This window comes from Cucumis melo, chromosome 5 (genome assembly GCF_025177605.1).
Source record: "Cucumis melo cultivar AY chromosome 5, USDA_Cmelo_AY_1.0, whole genome shotgun sequence".
NCBI classification, from domain to species: domain Eukaryota; kingdom Viridiplantae; phylum Streptophyta; class Magnoliopsida; order Cucurbitales; family Cucurbitaceae; genus Cucumis; species Cucumis melo.
Genome location: NC_066861.1, coordinates 26,414,160 through 26,428,994, shown reverse-complemented (window position 1 = coordinate 26,428,994; position 14,835 = coordinate 26,414,160). Strand labels below are relative to the sequence as shown.

The 14,835-nt window shown below is 38.4% G+C and overlaps 1 protein-coding gene across 2 annotated transcripts; it reads right to left on the bottom strand.

Annotated features, from left to right (window-relative positions):
- Window positions 1–1,268: 1,268 nt before the first annotated feature.
- Window positions 1,269–13,864, bottom strand: LOC103494580 (uncharacterized). 2 transcript variants are annotated; one of them, XM_008455815.3, is made up of 14 exons: window positions 13,658–13,864; window positions 13,420–13,566; window positions 6,290–6,427; window positions 5,552–5,633; window positions 4,649–4,725; window positions 4,453–4,568; window positions 4,252–4,369; window positions 3,904–4,020; window positions 3,708–3,799; window positions 3,196–3,262; window positions 2,582–2,663; window positions 2,390–2,481; window positions 2,105–2,248; window positions 1,269–1,544 (listed from the first exon to the last, which is right to left on the bottom strand). In XM_008455815.3, exons 1-14 carry the CDS (start codon window positions 13,709–13,711, stop codon window positions 1,398–1,400), a joined length of 1,473 nt encoding a protein of 490 aa, XP_008454037.2. In that variant the 5' UTR covers window positions 13,712–13,864; the 3' UTR covers window positions 1,269–1,397. The 2 variants fall into 2 exon arrangements, with proteins under 2 accessions (XP_008454037.2, XP_050940640.1); XM_051084683.1 differs by lacking the exon at window positions 13,658–13,864 and having other exon boundaries at window positions 6,369–6,427.
- Between the last annotated feature and the right edge of the window lie 971 nt (window positions 13,865–14,835).

Below are 14,835 nucleotides of genomic sequence, written 5' to 3'. Positions count from 1 at the left end.
AGCAGAGAAGTCTGTAGATGATGAAGTCGAAAACGTGAAGCGAAGCGGAAAACGAAGGCACCGGCAAGAGAAAACCAAATCGGAATACGAAGAAAGGAGAAGAAAGTGGAAGATGGAAGGAAAACGTGAAGACCGACGAAATCTGAATACGAAGTGTACGAAGCGTGAAATGTATCTACTTACAGGGGCATTTTCGTCTTTTACTTGGGATTGTATTTAAAATTTGTCATATTTGCAATTTTTTTTTATTTTTTGCTATATCCTTAATTAATTTAAACTCAAATGTTATATCCCCGGTTGCCCCTATCATTAAATATCATAATATTTGGATATTAGAAGTATTAATGAGTCAAATTATTATTAAATATATATTGTTTATTCCATGAAACCTCATCTAATTTCTCTCTTTATAGTTTTTTTATTAAGAACATAAATACAATCTCTCTCTAACATATTAAGAACTTTTTTAACGTCACGAAAACATATTTTTTTTCTCCTCAACTCACTGACACTTACTTTCGTCGGACGTCCCGATTGGCAATCATCTAAAATCGCCAAGATTGATAAGGGGCTAAAAGAAAATTATGAAAAATAAACTATATAAGTAAGATTTAAAACTAAGTTGGAATGAGACTGACAATCCGAGTAACCACTAAGCTAACTATAAATATTAAATAGTTTTTTTATTGTTATTATATAAAGACAAGAAAGTTGAAGGAAGCTCGAGCCCTTGGACTACTAAATACGTCGATAGTTGTACATTACATTTAACCATACCTTTTGTTTATTTTTTTAAAATTAGCAAGTTCAAATTTTCAAATTTTATTTGATTGATCTTTTAAATTTCATGTTTGATTTGGTTGCTTGTTGGACTTTTTTAGTGGTATACAGATTCATTAGAATCATGCACCGATAAACTCAAGAGGTGACTCTGAGTAACGATGAAAAAAAATTAATAAACAATAATAGAACATTAACTCATAACAACAATCGACACATACTCTCCACCATTGCTATCTACCCTTGAGAAGTTGGAATTTCAAATCTTTACTTCATCATAGCGTTTAGAGTGGAGCCATAAGACTTAGAGATGTGTTTCTCACATTTTTAATTTTAAAATGAGTATTTTTTTTTTTTTTTTCCTTTGAATAATGTTATCACCATCCACCATATTCCGAAAACTCCAACTATACCTGTCTGATCATTGAAAGTTAGAACTCCCCCTTTTCTTTCCTTCCACGAGACATTGCTAAACTAAGAAGAGTATATAATCAACATCAACCATTAAGATCTGTTCTATTTGCTTGATGAAAAAAGAGAGGATTAAACACTCTTTTCAATAACACAGAGAAGACAATCAAACTGTATGAACAATAAAAAAAAAAAAAAAAACTATCTTACAGCTTCCAGTATAAACCGAACCGATGCAAGATCCCGGAGACGACGCCCCAAAACAGGATCTCTGCAAATATCACATAAAGGAGAATACCCACTTTTTTGGAATGCCAAACTCCAATGAAGAGATGCTTCTTTATCCAATATATCTGCCATGGATATGTAGTACGTTATACAGTTAATAATGGACTAGAACATACTCGGGAAACAAGAACTAGGATGTAGAAAATGGATTTCAGTTCATCTATCAGTTTTTGTTTGATTAAAAACTAAGACAAGTTTGTTGTTGATAAACATGCTGGATTTGAAGTTGCATAATATGAAAAATTAATCTTTGCTATTTGGGTCTTCTTTAGAAAAAATTATATATTTCTACAATGATTTTATTTTTTGGGGGAGGGGGTGTATCCTCTCTTGTGAGTGCCTAATCAGCTTGTGGGCACTTCGATCATTCTTATAGGACCACCTGATCTTACTTCATCACGTTGTCAAGGTAATTTGTAGGACAACTAAATCCTAGCAGTAGGCCAACATGGGTCAAACTCATTCCCTCTAAGCTAAGCCATTTAATACTTCCATTGTGTTCATTAACTAGACCAACTCAGAGCAGTTTCCATTTGCTTTTTCATCTAAGGGTATAATCTATCAAATAATAGTTTACAACTGAAAAATGGTTTTGATTTATTTTTAAACAAAGAAAAAAACGGACCAGTGTGTTGTGGGGGTCTTCATAATACCACCCATTGATGAAACCTGCAAAAATGCCAGCAGCTGCCATAACATACACAAGCATCGCATTCATCCCGATCCACTCCAATGGTAGAAACAAGTACCTCAGGCCCCAGATATCAACCTGACTCAGTCCAAATAAGAAAACAAAATCTTTATTGGTACAGTGGAGAAAGGAATCAAGTTGAAGAACTTCACATGCATTGAAGTACAAAATTGTTGTCCATAAACCAGTTAAAGGTAGTTTAAAGAAGCAGATAAGTACCAAAATGTAGAAGACTGAGAAAACCAGCGCTGCAGCTCCCGATGTCACGCAGACATAGCTAAATGTATACAACTGTTTATTTAACGGAATTGCTGCATCGATCAAAGATGTCTATTGTTATTTGTAATGAATGAAGATGGGTTATATACAGCACAAGTTGCACAGAATTGACAGTTGGGTAAAGAGCCACACCGTGAGTGAAATGAAGAACAAGTCCTAAGATAAGAAGAGTGAAGCCCATTGTAACCCATTGCTTCAGCCTAGCAGAGTGATCCTGTGTTTAAACAAGGAGAGTTTAATGATATACAAAGAATTGCAAAAAAAATGGTTTGATTAACATTTTACTTCACGTTTGAGGTTTGTTTCATTTCCATCCTTACAGTTTTATAAGTTAAATTATAACCACTTCGGTTAAATCCTCCAATAACATTCTTCCTACCCTACCCTTACAAGATGATTTTTTTCATTTATTATATATATATATATATATATATATATATATATTAGCAAAGAGAGGAAAAGATGGGTTTTGGGACTAGAGTTTTTGAAGATGTGCAACAAACCCACCTAATTTAACCCTCACACATCTCTTGTACCTTATACCAATCCTTAGCTCATCATCTCTCTATGGCATCTAAATAAATTATGTAATACAAGAAAGATGTAGCATTCAATAATAGAAAGGGTATTATGGAAGATTTAACTAAAATACAGTTATAGAAACTCCGAAAGGATACATTCACAATCATAGGGATCAAACTAAACCAAAGTTCAAACCATACAGGCTAGAATGAACAAGAGCTAACCTGAAAATGGATTAGAACATGCCCGAAATGTACTCCAATAATTGTGGACAGAATGGCAGATATAGAGCTGCAGTTGCAAGCATGGGTATCCTTGATGAAATTCAAAATAATCTAGTTTTATAACTACTGTCTTGAAGTTTCTCATAAGGAAGAAAGAAGTAGGCATTTTTTTCAACATTTCATTTCATTCCATTCTCTGTTCTATGAAGCTGTAAAATTAAATGATTTTGAACTTATTATAGAACTTCAGTATTGCTGAGAAGATTTCGTTATACTTCAGAATATGGGAAGATTTTTTCTAGAGGGATGTCAATCAGAGGGGGAGAGAGCCGTCTTAAGGTTCCATATCTCTATCTAGTAAACCCATCTATATGCTCAAGTACCAAATTATTTCCAACAAACACAGCATATCCAAATACAATAAGGGAAAAAATCAGAAATAGAATATGCCATATCTAGAATTCTTAAATAAATCAGAATCCATAACACTGAATTATATACGTATGACAAACCTTAAAATTCCTTCAGGTTCAAATGGGGCAAAACACCATGATGGAGCATTATCTCGGAAAGATCCTGCATATGGAGAATTCTCGGTGCAAGCCTGCAGCACTTAACCCATACCAAATATTATAAGCCATCAAAAGTTTATGTCATCAACTTATGATAGCTCTCTGAAATTCAAAAAAGAATAACATATCTACACACTTCAGATCTTCTCCAAGCAGGATGGGCATACAAGTGATTGATTCCCAGCACTTTTCTGTCAATATATCCCACAGCATTACATGGAGGATCCAGACTTCCTCTGACACCACATGCTACCTAAATTTGATATGAAAATAGCTTAGCTAGTCTTGGAAAAAAAATCATTTTGATAAATAGTATTCAAGAAAAATGCTTGTACACATATTGTATCGAGATCCTTCAAGATCAAACACCGTGAAGTCAATTGGACAAATGGTTGCAAATAACCAATGGCCCTCATAATTTGAGAATAACTTGGAGGGTAAAAAATAAATACATAATAATAATATAAATAAATAAATAACCTACAGTGAAGTTTCTTCCATAATAAACACTATCGCTGTCGGTGACAGTAAATTGCCAATCCGGAACATATATTCCGTAAAGGAGAGCAAAGTATACTACAAGAATACAAGCTGCAACCAGCCTGCAATTTAAGAAGGAAAATCACCCTCGTTGCAACCAAGAAAAGAATAAAGATAACTGATCAATCGTAATGCAAGTGATTACCAATTCCAGAAGTATGACTTGAATATAGAGAAATGGTTAAATGGTTGAACATTGGATTGTGTTTGTCTTGAAAGTACTTCAACAAATGCCACAACCAAATATGCAAGAGCAATTCTCTATAAAAGATGACTCAAAAATATATTAGCAACTCCTGTAATCATTTTTAAAAAAAATACAAAGCTTCATATTTAAATACCTGGAGAATCCCAAATAACCTTATCTTTCTCACATCAACGCCATAAGTCAGTTTGTCTGGCGCATGCGAATAGCCACCTTAACAAAATAGTTGAGGTAAAGTCAAATTCTGTTAAGGAAAATAAGCTAATTGTATTGGTTACATTTTGTTGTTGGTGGTGTTATCATAGTATATAAAAAAAAATGGCATTCCACAATATAGTGCCAGTAAAAAGAGCCTTTTCAACTAATAACAATAAATTTATCATAATCAAAAGGTAGAGACCTTAATTTATCACCGTTGCAGTGAAGATTATGACACTGAAAAAAAGGAGGATTAATACGTGAGTGTGTGTGCGCATATATGTATGTATGTACATACTGTCTCAAAGAACAACCTACTGTTTGGTCTTGTTAAATCTATTAGCATTGAAACAACCATTCAATTTGAAGCCTTTTTTTTTTTTTTTTTTTTTTTGGTTCTTGAGGAATGCATTTTTCATCTTATTCAAATAGATGAATGCCTCTATCCAAATTCCAATATTCACTGTCAAGACATTATGTAATGACCCATGGAGGTTAGGAAATTCCTAGATACGTTGTTAAAGAACTTCCTTGCTCCTAGAATACTAACCATTGGTACTAACAATAACCCGCTCTACCCGTCATATGTAGAGACTCCCAGTCCCACTGACCCAAGTGAAAACCATCAAGCTTTTCATGCTTGGATTGTCAATACATGGTAGTAGGATAACAAAAATTCATAGTAACAATAATTCTCCGACAAGATTTTCAGATAAAATAACCTTTTAGTTATCAAATAGAACATTACAACGGCACAAGATGTGACATTGAAAAGAAGAGTTTAGCAGGTTAATCTTTAGTGCAGTACACTAAAAGTAGAAGAGTTGAAGTCAAAACTGACCTTGTAATAGAAGGCCCCAAAATAGGAGCTTTAAAGTTCGAAGAGTGACCTTTTCAATGGCCATAAGTTGGTTAGGTATTCTCTATAAATAAAACCAGACAAGAAACGGAAAACGGTGTTAAAACATCCACCCATACATTGCTGTCAAGAAAACAATGTTTTAAAAAGCTATTGAGGCTTACGCCTTGAGGCTCGCCTGAAGGCAAGGCTTTAAGTTTTATCCTTGAGACTTATGCCTTTGTTGAACCATAAGAGACTTACCCCTTAGCGAAAATGCACTGAAGCTTAAAATCTCTATGCCTTGCCTAGTGATTAGAACATAATAGTGATTTGCCTAATTCTTCAAAAATATTAAGGTTTGAGCTTTGACAATTTGAACTAGGACTATTTTCACTCTTGCGAACTTAAAGCATGCTGAAAGCAAAAATATATAGTATAAATCAACACTATTACTAATAATAGCAGTATTGATAATGATAAAGATGTCCTTTTAGAGTTTTTTATTAAGTGAACATTGTGGAGGTGAGGTTTCTTTTTACACTTTTATATGACTATCATGTTTAGCAATACTTGATCATACCAATTTAGGTTTTATAAAATGTATTTAACTCATCATTCGAGGCTTATGCCTCATACCGCACCGCCTTGAGGCTCGCCTCTTAGAAAGGAAAAGCCTCAAGGCCGCCTTTAGCTTTTTAAGACATTGCAAGAAAAAAAAATATTTTGAAAGAGTTTAACCTTCAGGGCGAGTGCAATGGCCATCCCAACAATGAACAAGAAAAAAGGCATCACAAAATCCGCAAGATTACAACCATACCATGGTGCATGACCAATCATAGGCCATTCTCCCCCGGCATCATCAACCAAAATCATCAACTACAAGCACCATAAACATTGAAGAGCTCGATAAATAAAATGCCAAATGTTAAGAAGCCCAACGATAAATTAATTAATTATATAAGCATCAACATGATATTTGAGTATTCAAAGAGTTCTACATGAAAGTGATTATCAATTCTAGTATGTACAACTTGACCAAGTACTCTAAAGACCCATTGACAAATGGTTGATTCCATCAGACTACGATTTTTTGTAGTCAACTCTAGTTCCTTCAACAGTGGCACCAAACCACAGCTCAAAATAATCAGAAGCCAACAAGTCCACATCAACCCAACATCAAATTATTCTAAAGAGTCGTATTAAAGACTGCTGACAACTGCTAGGCCACCAATCCTATTTACATACCATAGGAAAAATAAGAAGAAACATGAAGCCAATGAAAGAGAGACAAGTGGCAAGGAGGATCATGGCCATGAGACCAACCCAGAGGTAACACGTGTTGAAGGGGAAGAAAGCAAGGAGGATGGGGACCAGAAAGTGGGACCCACAGTTAGTTAGTCGTGGGCAATAAAAAGGGGACAGGAGGGCAGAGAGGGGTACGAATGTTTTTGAGCAGATAGGGCAGGAGCAGCCACCTCCAGAAAGGGGAGGGGCGACACCAGGTTACCGTTTATTTTGTGTGCTTAAATAGCCTTAGGTTGTAGAGGAGGAGGAAGGAATTATTCAGGGCGTTCTTGTTTTCGTCTGTGTTCTTTGTTGTTAAATTCTGTGTGTGTTTTATTTCACCAGCTGGTTTTGTTCTGTCAAGCCTTGGAGAGGCTATTGTCTTTAACCTTTGAAGTGTTTTATTACTTGATTTTTGTGCTGTACTCTGGTTTTTGGAAAGTAAAAGAAAAGGAACGAGGCAGTGTCTTAACATTTTTGGTATCAGAGCATCATACCTAGGCAGATCATGTCAATGACGAAGGCAACAGATGAACGGTTGGAGACGGTTGAGATGGAAATGAAAAGGCTGCCGATGATCGAGGAGAACATAGCATTACTAGCCAAAAGCATCGCGGAAATGAACTCTCAAATCGATAAGCAGGCGCAGCAGCAGCAAGTGATACTGAAGTATATTGAGGGAATCGTTAAGGATGATTCTCCTGGACGAAGGACCGAAGAAGGGTCCACGAGCAAGGTCACCATGGCCGAAGCAATATATCCAGCGACTGCTGAAGAACCGAAGTTAGAAGTAAAAACAGAGGAGGAGCGATCAGTGGATCGGAGCAAATTTAAGAAAGTTGAAATGCCAGTCTTCGACGGGACCGACCCCGACTCGTGGCTGTTCCGAGCAGACCGATACTTCAAGATACATAACTTGACGGATTCAGAGAGACTTACCGTGGCAGTGATCAGCTTCAATGGGCCGGCGTTGGACTGGTACCGATCACAAGAAGAGAGGGAAGCTTTCACCGGTTGGGATGACTTGAAGCTTAAAATGCTGGTGAGATTCCACGCGACCAGGGAAGGTACACTGGTGGGCCGATTCTTAACGATCAAGCAGGAGTCCACTGTCGAGGAGTACCGGAACCGTTTCGATAAACTACTGGCACCGGTGGCTTCCCTGCCTACGGTGGTGCTAGAGGAAACATTCATGAATGGGTTAAATCCATGGTTGAAGTCGGAGGTAGAAACCCTGGAGCCCATTGGGCTGGCCCAAATGATGAAGTTGGCCTTGAAGATAGAAAATAGAGAGCTGGTCCGAAGGGAATGCGGGCTGGTCAGCGCCTATGACAGCAAAACGGGCCATAAACAACAGCAGGCTAAGAGCCCCATCGCAGCAGCCACGAAGGAGGGAACGGTCAGTGGAAGTTGGCCAATGAGAACGATAACACTGAGAGAGGTGGGTACGGGAGACAACCGTCGGGAAGGGCCCACAAAACGATTATCTGATGCCGAGTTCCAAGCTCGAAGGGAAAAGGGGTTATGTTTTCGCTGTGGGGAGAAGTATTTCGCAGGGCATCGGTGCAAGTCAAAGGAGCATAAGGAGCTACGAATGCTGGTAGTCAAAGAAGGAGGGGAGGAACTGGAGATTGTGGAGGAAGAGTTTTTTGATGCCGAAACTGAGATGAAACCAGTAGAAGTGCAGAACGTGGAGAATTTAAACATTGAATTGTCGATCAACTCAGTGGTGGGACTGAACAATCCGGGAACCATGAAAGTAAAAGGAAAGGTGGGAGAAGAAGAAGTGGTGATCTTGATCGATTGTGGGGCGACCCACAACTTCATCGCAGAGGACTTGGTGACCAGGTTAGGATTGACATTGCAGGAGACCCCAAACTATGGAGTAATCCTGGGCTCAGGAACAGCAGTCAAAGGTAAGGGGATGTGCCGAAGTGTTGAAGTGCAATTGGATGGCTGGAAGGTGACCGATAGCTTCCTACCACTGCAGTTGGGGGGAGTTGACATGATCCTAGCAATGCAGTGGCTTCATTCTCTTGGGGTGACCGAAGTCGACTGGAAGAGGTTAGTGCTTACTTTTCATCACCAGGGGAGGAAGGTTGTGATACGAGGGGATCCGAGTTTGATCAAAACGAGGGTAAGTCTGAAGAATCTAGTGAAAACGTGGGGAGCTGACGATCAGGGATTCCTAGTAGAATGCAGGACATTAGAATGCGGGAAGTTGGAAGATGAACAGGATCAGGAGCAGGGAAAGGTCAACGCGGAACCAATAGCGACCCTGCTCAAGCAATTCGCCCGCGTGTTTGAATGGCCCGCGACCCTTCCACCCCAGCGCAGCATTGAACACCACATATACCTGAAGAGTGGGACTGACCCAGTGAACGTACGGCCATATCGATACGTGCATCATCAGAAGGAAGAAATGGAGAGATTGGTGGATGAGATGCTATCTTCAGGGATCATACGGCCGAGTAAGAGTCCATACTCCAGCCCTGTACTGTTAGTGAGGAAGAAAGACAGGAGTTGGAGGTTCTGCGTAGATTATCGAGCGCTGAACAATGTCACGATACCAGACAAGTTTCCCATACCAGTGATAGAAGAATTATTTGACGAACTGAAGGGGGCTAGCGTATTCTCCAAGTTAGACCTCAAAGCCGGATATCACCAAATTAGGATGTGCCCTGAAGATATCGAGAAGACCGCGTTCAGAACTCACGAGGGGCACTATGAGTTCTTGGTAATGCCGTTCGGATTGACGAATGCCCCCTCTACATTCCAGGCGCTGATGAACCAAGTGTTCAAGCCATACTTAAGAAGGTTTGTGCTGGTATTTTTTGATGATATCCTAATCTACAGCCGAGGGATGGACGAACATGTTCAGCACTTAGAAGTGGTGTTAGGACTACTACAAGACAGGGAGTTATATGTGAATATGGAGAAGTGCAGTTTCGCCAAACCACGGATTAGTTACCTGGGACACTTCATCTCGGAACAGGGCTTGGAAGCAGATCCAGAAAAGATAAGGGCAGTGAGTGACTGGCCAACTCCATCCAATGTGAGGGAAGTTAAAGGCTTCCTTGGCCTGACTGGCTATTACAGGCGTTTTGTTAAGAACTATGGAGCAATAGCAGCACCACTCACCCAGCTACTTAAGAAAGGAGCGTACAAATGGGATGCAGAAGCCGAGGGCGCTTTTAGCAAGCTGAAAAAGGCCATGATGACTCTCCCTGTGCTCACCATGCCAGATTTCAACCTACCTTTCGAAATTGAATCAGATGCTTCGGGAGTTGGAGTGGGGGCTGTGCTGACTCAATGCCGGAAGCCAGTGGCTTATTTCAGTAAGACCCTAAGTATGCGGGACAGAGCACGACCAGTATACGAAAGAGAATTACTTGTTGTAGTTCTTGCAGTCCAAAGATGGAGACCTTACTTACTAGGGAGGAAATTCACAGTGAAAACAGACCAAAGGTCGTTTAAGTTTTTATTGGAACAACGGGTTGTGCAGCCTCAATATCAGAAGTGGGTAGCGAAGCTCCTGGGGTATTCATTTGAAGTGGTTTACCAACCAGGGCTGGAAAATAAAGCAGCCGACGCGTTATCCAGGATATCTCCAGCAGTACACCTGAATCAAATTACAGCTCCCCCGATGATAGACGTGGAAATTATTAAGGAAGAAACAAGGCTTGACCCCGCGCTGCAAGAAATCACCCGACTAATCGAAGAAGGGATGGAGATACCCCATTACACCCTGCATCAAGGGGTGTTGAAGTTTAAGGGCCGGTTGGTGATTCCAAGCAAGTCTACATTGCTACCTACGATACTACACACATACCATGACTCTATGTTCGGAGGGCACTCAGGATTCTTAAGAACCTATAAACGGTTGACTGGAGAGATCTACTGGAAGGGAATGAAGAAGGACATCATGCGGTACTGTGAAGAATGTGCAATCTGCCAGCGTAATAAGTCATCGGCTTTATCTCCAGCAGGGTTACTGATGCCCTTAGAGATTCCAGACGCAATATGGAGTGATATATCCATGGATTTCATAGAAGGACTGCCAAAATCCAAGGGATAGGATGTGATATTCGTGGTGGTAGATAGGCTGAGTAAATATGGGCATTTTCTGTTGCTTAAGCATCCGTTTTCGGCCAAGATGGTGGCTGAAACATTTGTAAAGGAGGTGGTCAGGCTTCATGGATATCCAAGATCGATAGTGTCTGACAGGGACAAGGTTTTCTTAAGCCATTTTTGGAAGGAACTCTTCCGCTTGGCGGGAACTAAGCTGAACCGGAGCTCTTCCTATCACCCCCAATCAGATGGTCAGACCGAGGTGGTGAATAAGAGTATTGAAACATATCTGAGGTGTTTTTGTAGGGAAAAACCGAACGAGTGGAGCCAATGGTTACATTGGGCAGAATATTGGTATAATACAACTTATCATAGTTCCATTGGAATTACTCCTTTTCAAGCTGTGTATGGACGCCTTCCTCCTCCCTTGATTTACTATGGGGATATGGAGACACCTAATTCAACACTAGACCAGCAGCTGAAAGACAGAGATATAACATTGGGAGCCCTGAAGGAGCACTTGAAACTAGCCCAAGAGAGGATGAAGAAACACGCCGACAATAAGAGAAGAGAAGTAGAGTTCCAGGAAGGGGATCTGGTATTCCTCAAACTGCGGCCTTACAGGCAGACCTCCCTCAGAAAGAAAAGAAATGAAAAGCTATCACCAAAGTATTTCGGGCCTTATCGAGTCTTAGAAAGGATCGGAAAGGTAGCATATAAACTAGAACTCCCCGCAGCTGCTGCTATTCACCCCGTGTTCCATGTATCACAATTGAAGAAAGCTGTAGGAAGAGGAGAGACTGTACAACCACTGAATCCGTACATGAATGCAAACCATGAATGGATTACACGACCGGAAGAGGTATATAGCTATCGCAAGAATCCAGCAACGAAGGAGTGGGAAGCCCTGATCAGTTGGAAGGGATTGCCCCCACACGAGGCAACATGGGAAAGCTGCACTGACATGAAATATCAGTTTCCAGATTTTCACCTTGAGGACAAGGTGGATTTGGAAGAGGAGAGTGATGCTAGGCCACCAATCCTATTTACATACTATAGGAAAAATAAGAAGAAACATGAAGCAATGAAAGAGAGACAAGTGGCAAGGAGGATCATGGCCATGAGACCAACCCAGAGGTAACACGTGTTGAAGGGGAAGAAAGCAAGGAGGATGGGGACCAGAAAGTGGGACCCACAGTTAGTTAGTCGTGGGCAATAAAAAGGGGACAGAGGGCAGAGAGGGGTACGAATGTTTTTGAGCAGATAGGGTAGGAGCAGCCACCTCCAGAAAGGGGAGGGGCGACACCAGGTTACCGTTTATTTTGTGTGCTTAAATAGCCTTAGGTTGTAGAGGAGGAGGAAGGAATTATTCAGGGCGTTCTTGTTTTCGTCTGTGTTCTTTGTTGTTAAATTCTGTGTGTTTTATTTCACCAGCTGGTTTTGTTCTGTCAAGCCTTGGAGAGGCTATTGTCTTTAACCTTTGAAGTGTTTTATTACTTGATTTTTGTGCTGTACTCTGGTTTTTGGAAAGTAAAAGAAAAGGAACGAGGCAGTGTCTTAACAACAACCTCATCAAAAGAGCCCTCTTCCCCTCAATTTTCTTGTTCATCGCCTAACAAGCCAGATTTATCCTTATACGCTTCCTTTCTTTGTACGCTTTCAAAGTAATTTCCATCTCTCTTATGGTCGGTACTTATCAAGGATTCAAAGTTTTCAAAATACTACAGCAATGATGATTGAGTAATGTTTCAAAATCTAGTATAAAGAAAAAAAAAATTGTGGTGCCAAGTTTGTCCAATGAAATTAACGCAATCTAGCATAAAATAGTTTAAAACTTAAAAAGTAAAATACTAATACAAGAGAATAGCCCTCCATAAAGTATAAATAGAGCATGGTTAACCAACTATGGCAACATTTGATAATCATTGGGTTTTCAAGTTTCGGTCTTCGAAAATTAAATTTAAAAATACTACTTCCAAACATAATAAGTTTCTTTGTTGTTTTATCTAATTCCTATCAATGTTTTCAAGACCCAAACAAAGTTTTAGAAACTAAAATTTGGTTTTTATTTTTTTTTATTTTTTTTTTTTTATTTTTTTTTTTTTTGCGTTTCTTTAATTTGGGTTATAGTCAAAATAATTCTGAGATAGGTGAAGAACCATAGTAAAAGAAATAGTCCTCACAAGGACAGATTCAAAAAAAAAAACAAAAACAAAATAGTAATCAAACACAACTTAACTACCAAACTGCTAACTAATTATCAACTAACAACTAGAAAAGCTACTGCTAATTATATACAAATACATCATAACTGTTCTTACTAACTTTTCTCTTGTATCATCCAATAATCCATCAAATAATCAAAGGGACTCTTAAATCACCCATTCACTTGTGCGCTAAAATACGAAGAAGACCCAAGTAAGGAAAATGACCCGAAGAGGACCTAAAAGTTAAGTTAATGGATGAAGTCGAATTTAATTATATATCGAGAAGAACAGAGGAAAGAGAAGTACCGCAACGGTGAGACCTCGGAAGATATCAAGCGACGCAAGACGCTTGGATTTCGCCGGTTTTGGGAGCAAAACATCGGAATCCACCGAGATAAGGCGGTGGGGGTGGTGAGGAGTGGAATCGGACTTGATTTCTTCCATGGAAATGAGCTGCAAAAGTGAAGTGATGAATTAGCTCAACTGAAGCTAAAAAAGCAGTGAATGATTGAATTGTAAGAAGGTGAAAAGGGAAATTAATTACAGGTTGAGAAATCTCGTTTGGACTGTTGTTACCATGATCCATGGTGGGGCTCATGAAACAGAGCTCCAGTAGAAATGGATTTGAAAAGGAATAAAGATTGAAAGCTATGGCGTTGTTTGTGAGTTAGTGCAGCAAATTGCCAAAGGCAAAGGCAAAGCCAAAGTTCTTCTTCCTCCTCGTGCGGGTGCGGGTCTTCTCTTAATGTGTTCTATGAATGAAAATTAATTAATTATTGGTTTATAACTTTTCTTTTTCCAAAATAACTTTTAACTCGTTTTTACTTTGAGAACACTTTTTTTACAATTAAAAATTTTATATATAACTTTTAAAATTTCTCTATGGTTAAAAAAATAAATAGTAGAATCGTTAGAGTTTTGTTTCATTCGTTAATAACGTTTTACCTCTCTATTTTCTATCGTTTTCTTCTCTCTTTTTTCCAATACCCTATTACTTCTCTTTTTATTAGTTATTTGACACTTGTTTATCCAAAATAAATAAATTTGTACATTTTAACGAATGTGCATGAAATAAAGAAGAAGAAAGCTGATAAATAAAAGCATTAGATGATTTAAAAGGTTTGCATAATTTATCAAAATTGTATGGCAATAGTTATGTGTTAGTAGCTTTTTTTTTTCCTTTTTTGACTGTTTTTCATTTTCTTATATTTTAAGAAAGAGATTTTGATTTTGAAGTTTTATGGAATTTTATGTTTTAAATTGAGATTTGGTTGACAATGAATTTAGTGTAAACTAAAAATTGAAAAATTAAGAATAAAGACGAGAGCTATGAAAAAATAGAATGTTTTAAATTTTGTTATATATATTATTTGTCGTAAAGTTGAGTGCATTTTTTTAATAATTTAGTCTACTCATTTCTAAGAAAAAATTGATATCTATATATTATTTGGTATAGAAGGTTTCAAAAGATATTAAAAATAGTCTGAGTTAATTTGATTGTTGTGGCTGACAAGAAAAATGAAGCTGTTGATTGAGGTAATACATTTTTGTTGCTTTAGAAATGTTTGATTCTGTATTCTCATACTTTTGCTCTTTTCTTTTAAGAAAAATGGATTTTTGGTCTCTTAGCACAAAATTGATGTTATTGATGTTATTTGGTATTTGAAGTTCCAAAAGTACTACTTGATAAAAATTTAATGTGATTGGTTGAGCGACAAATTT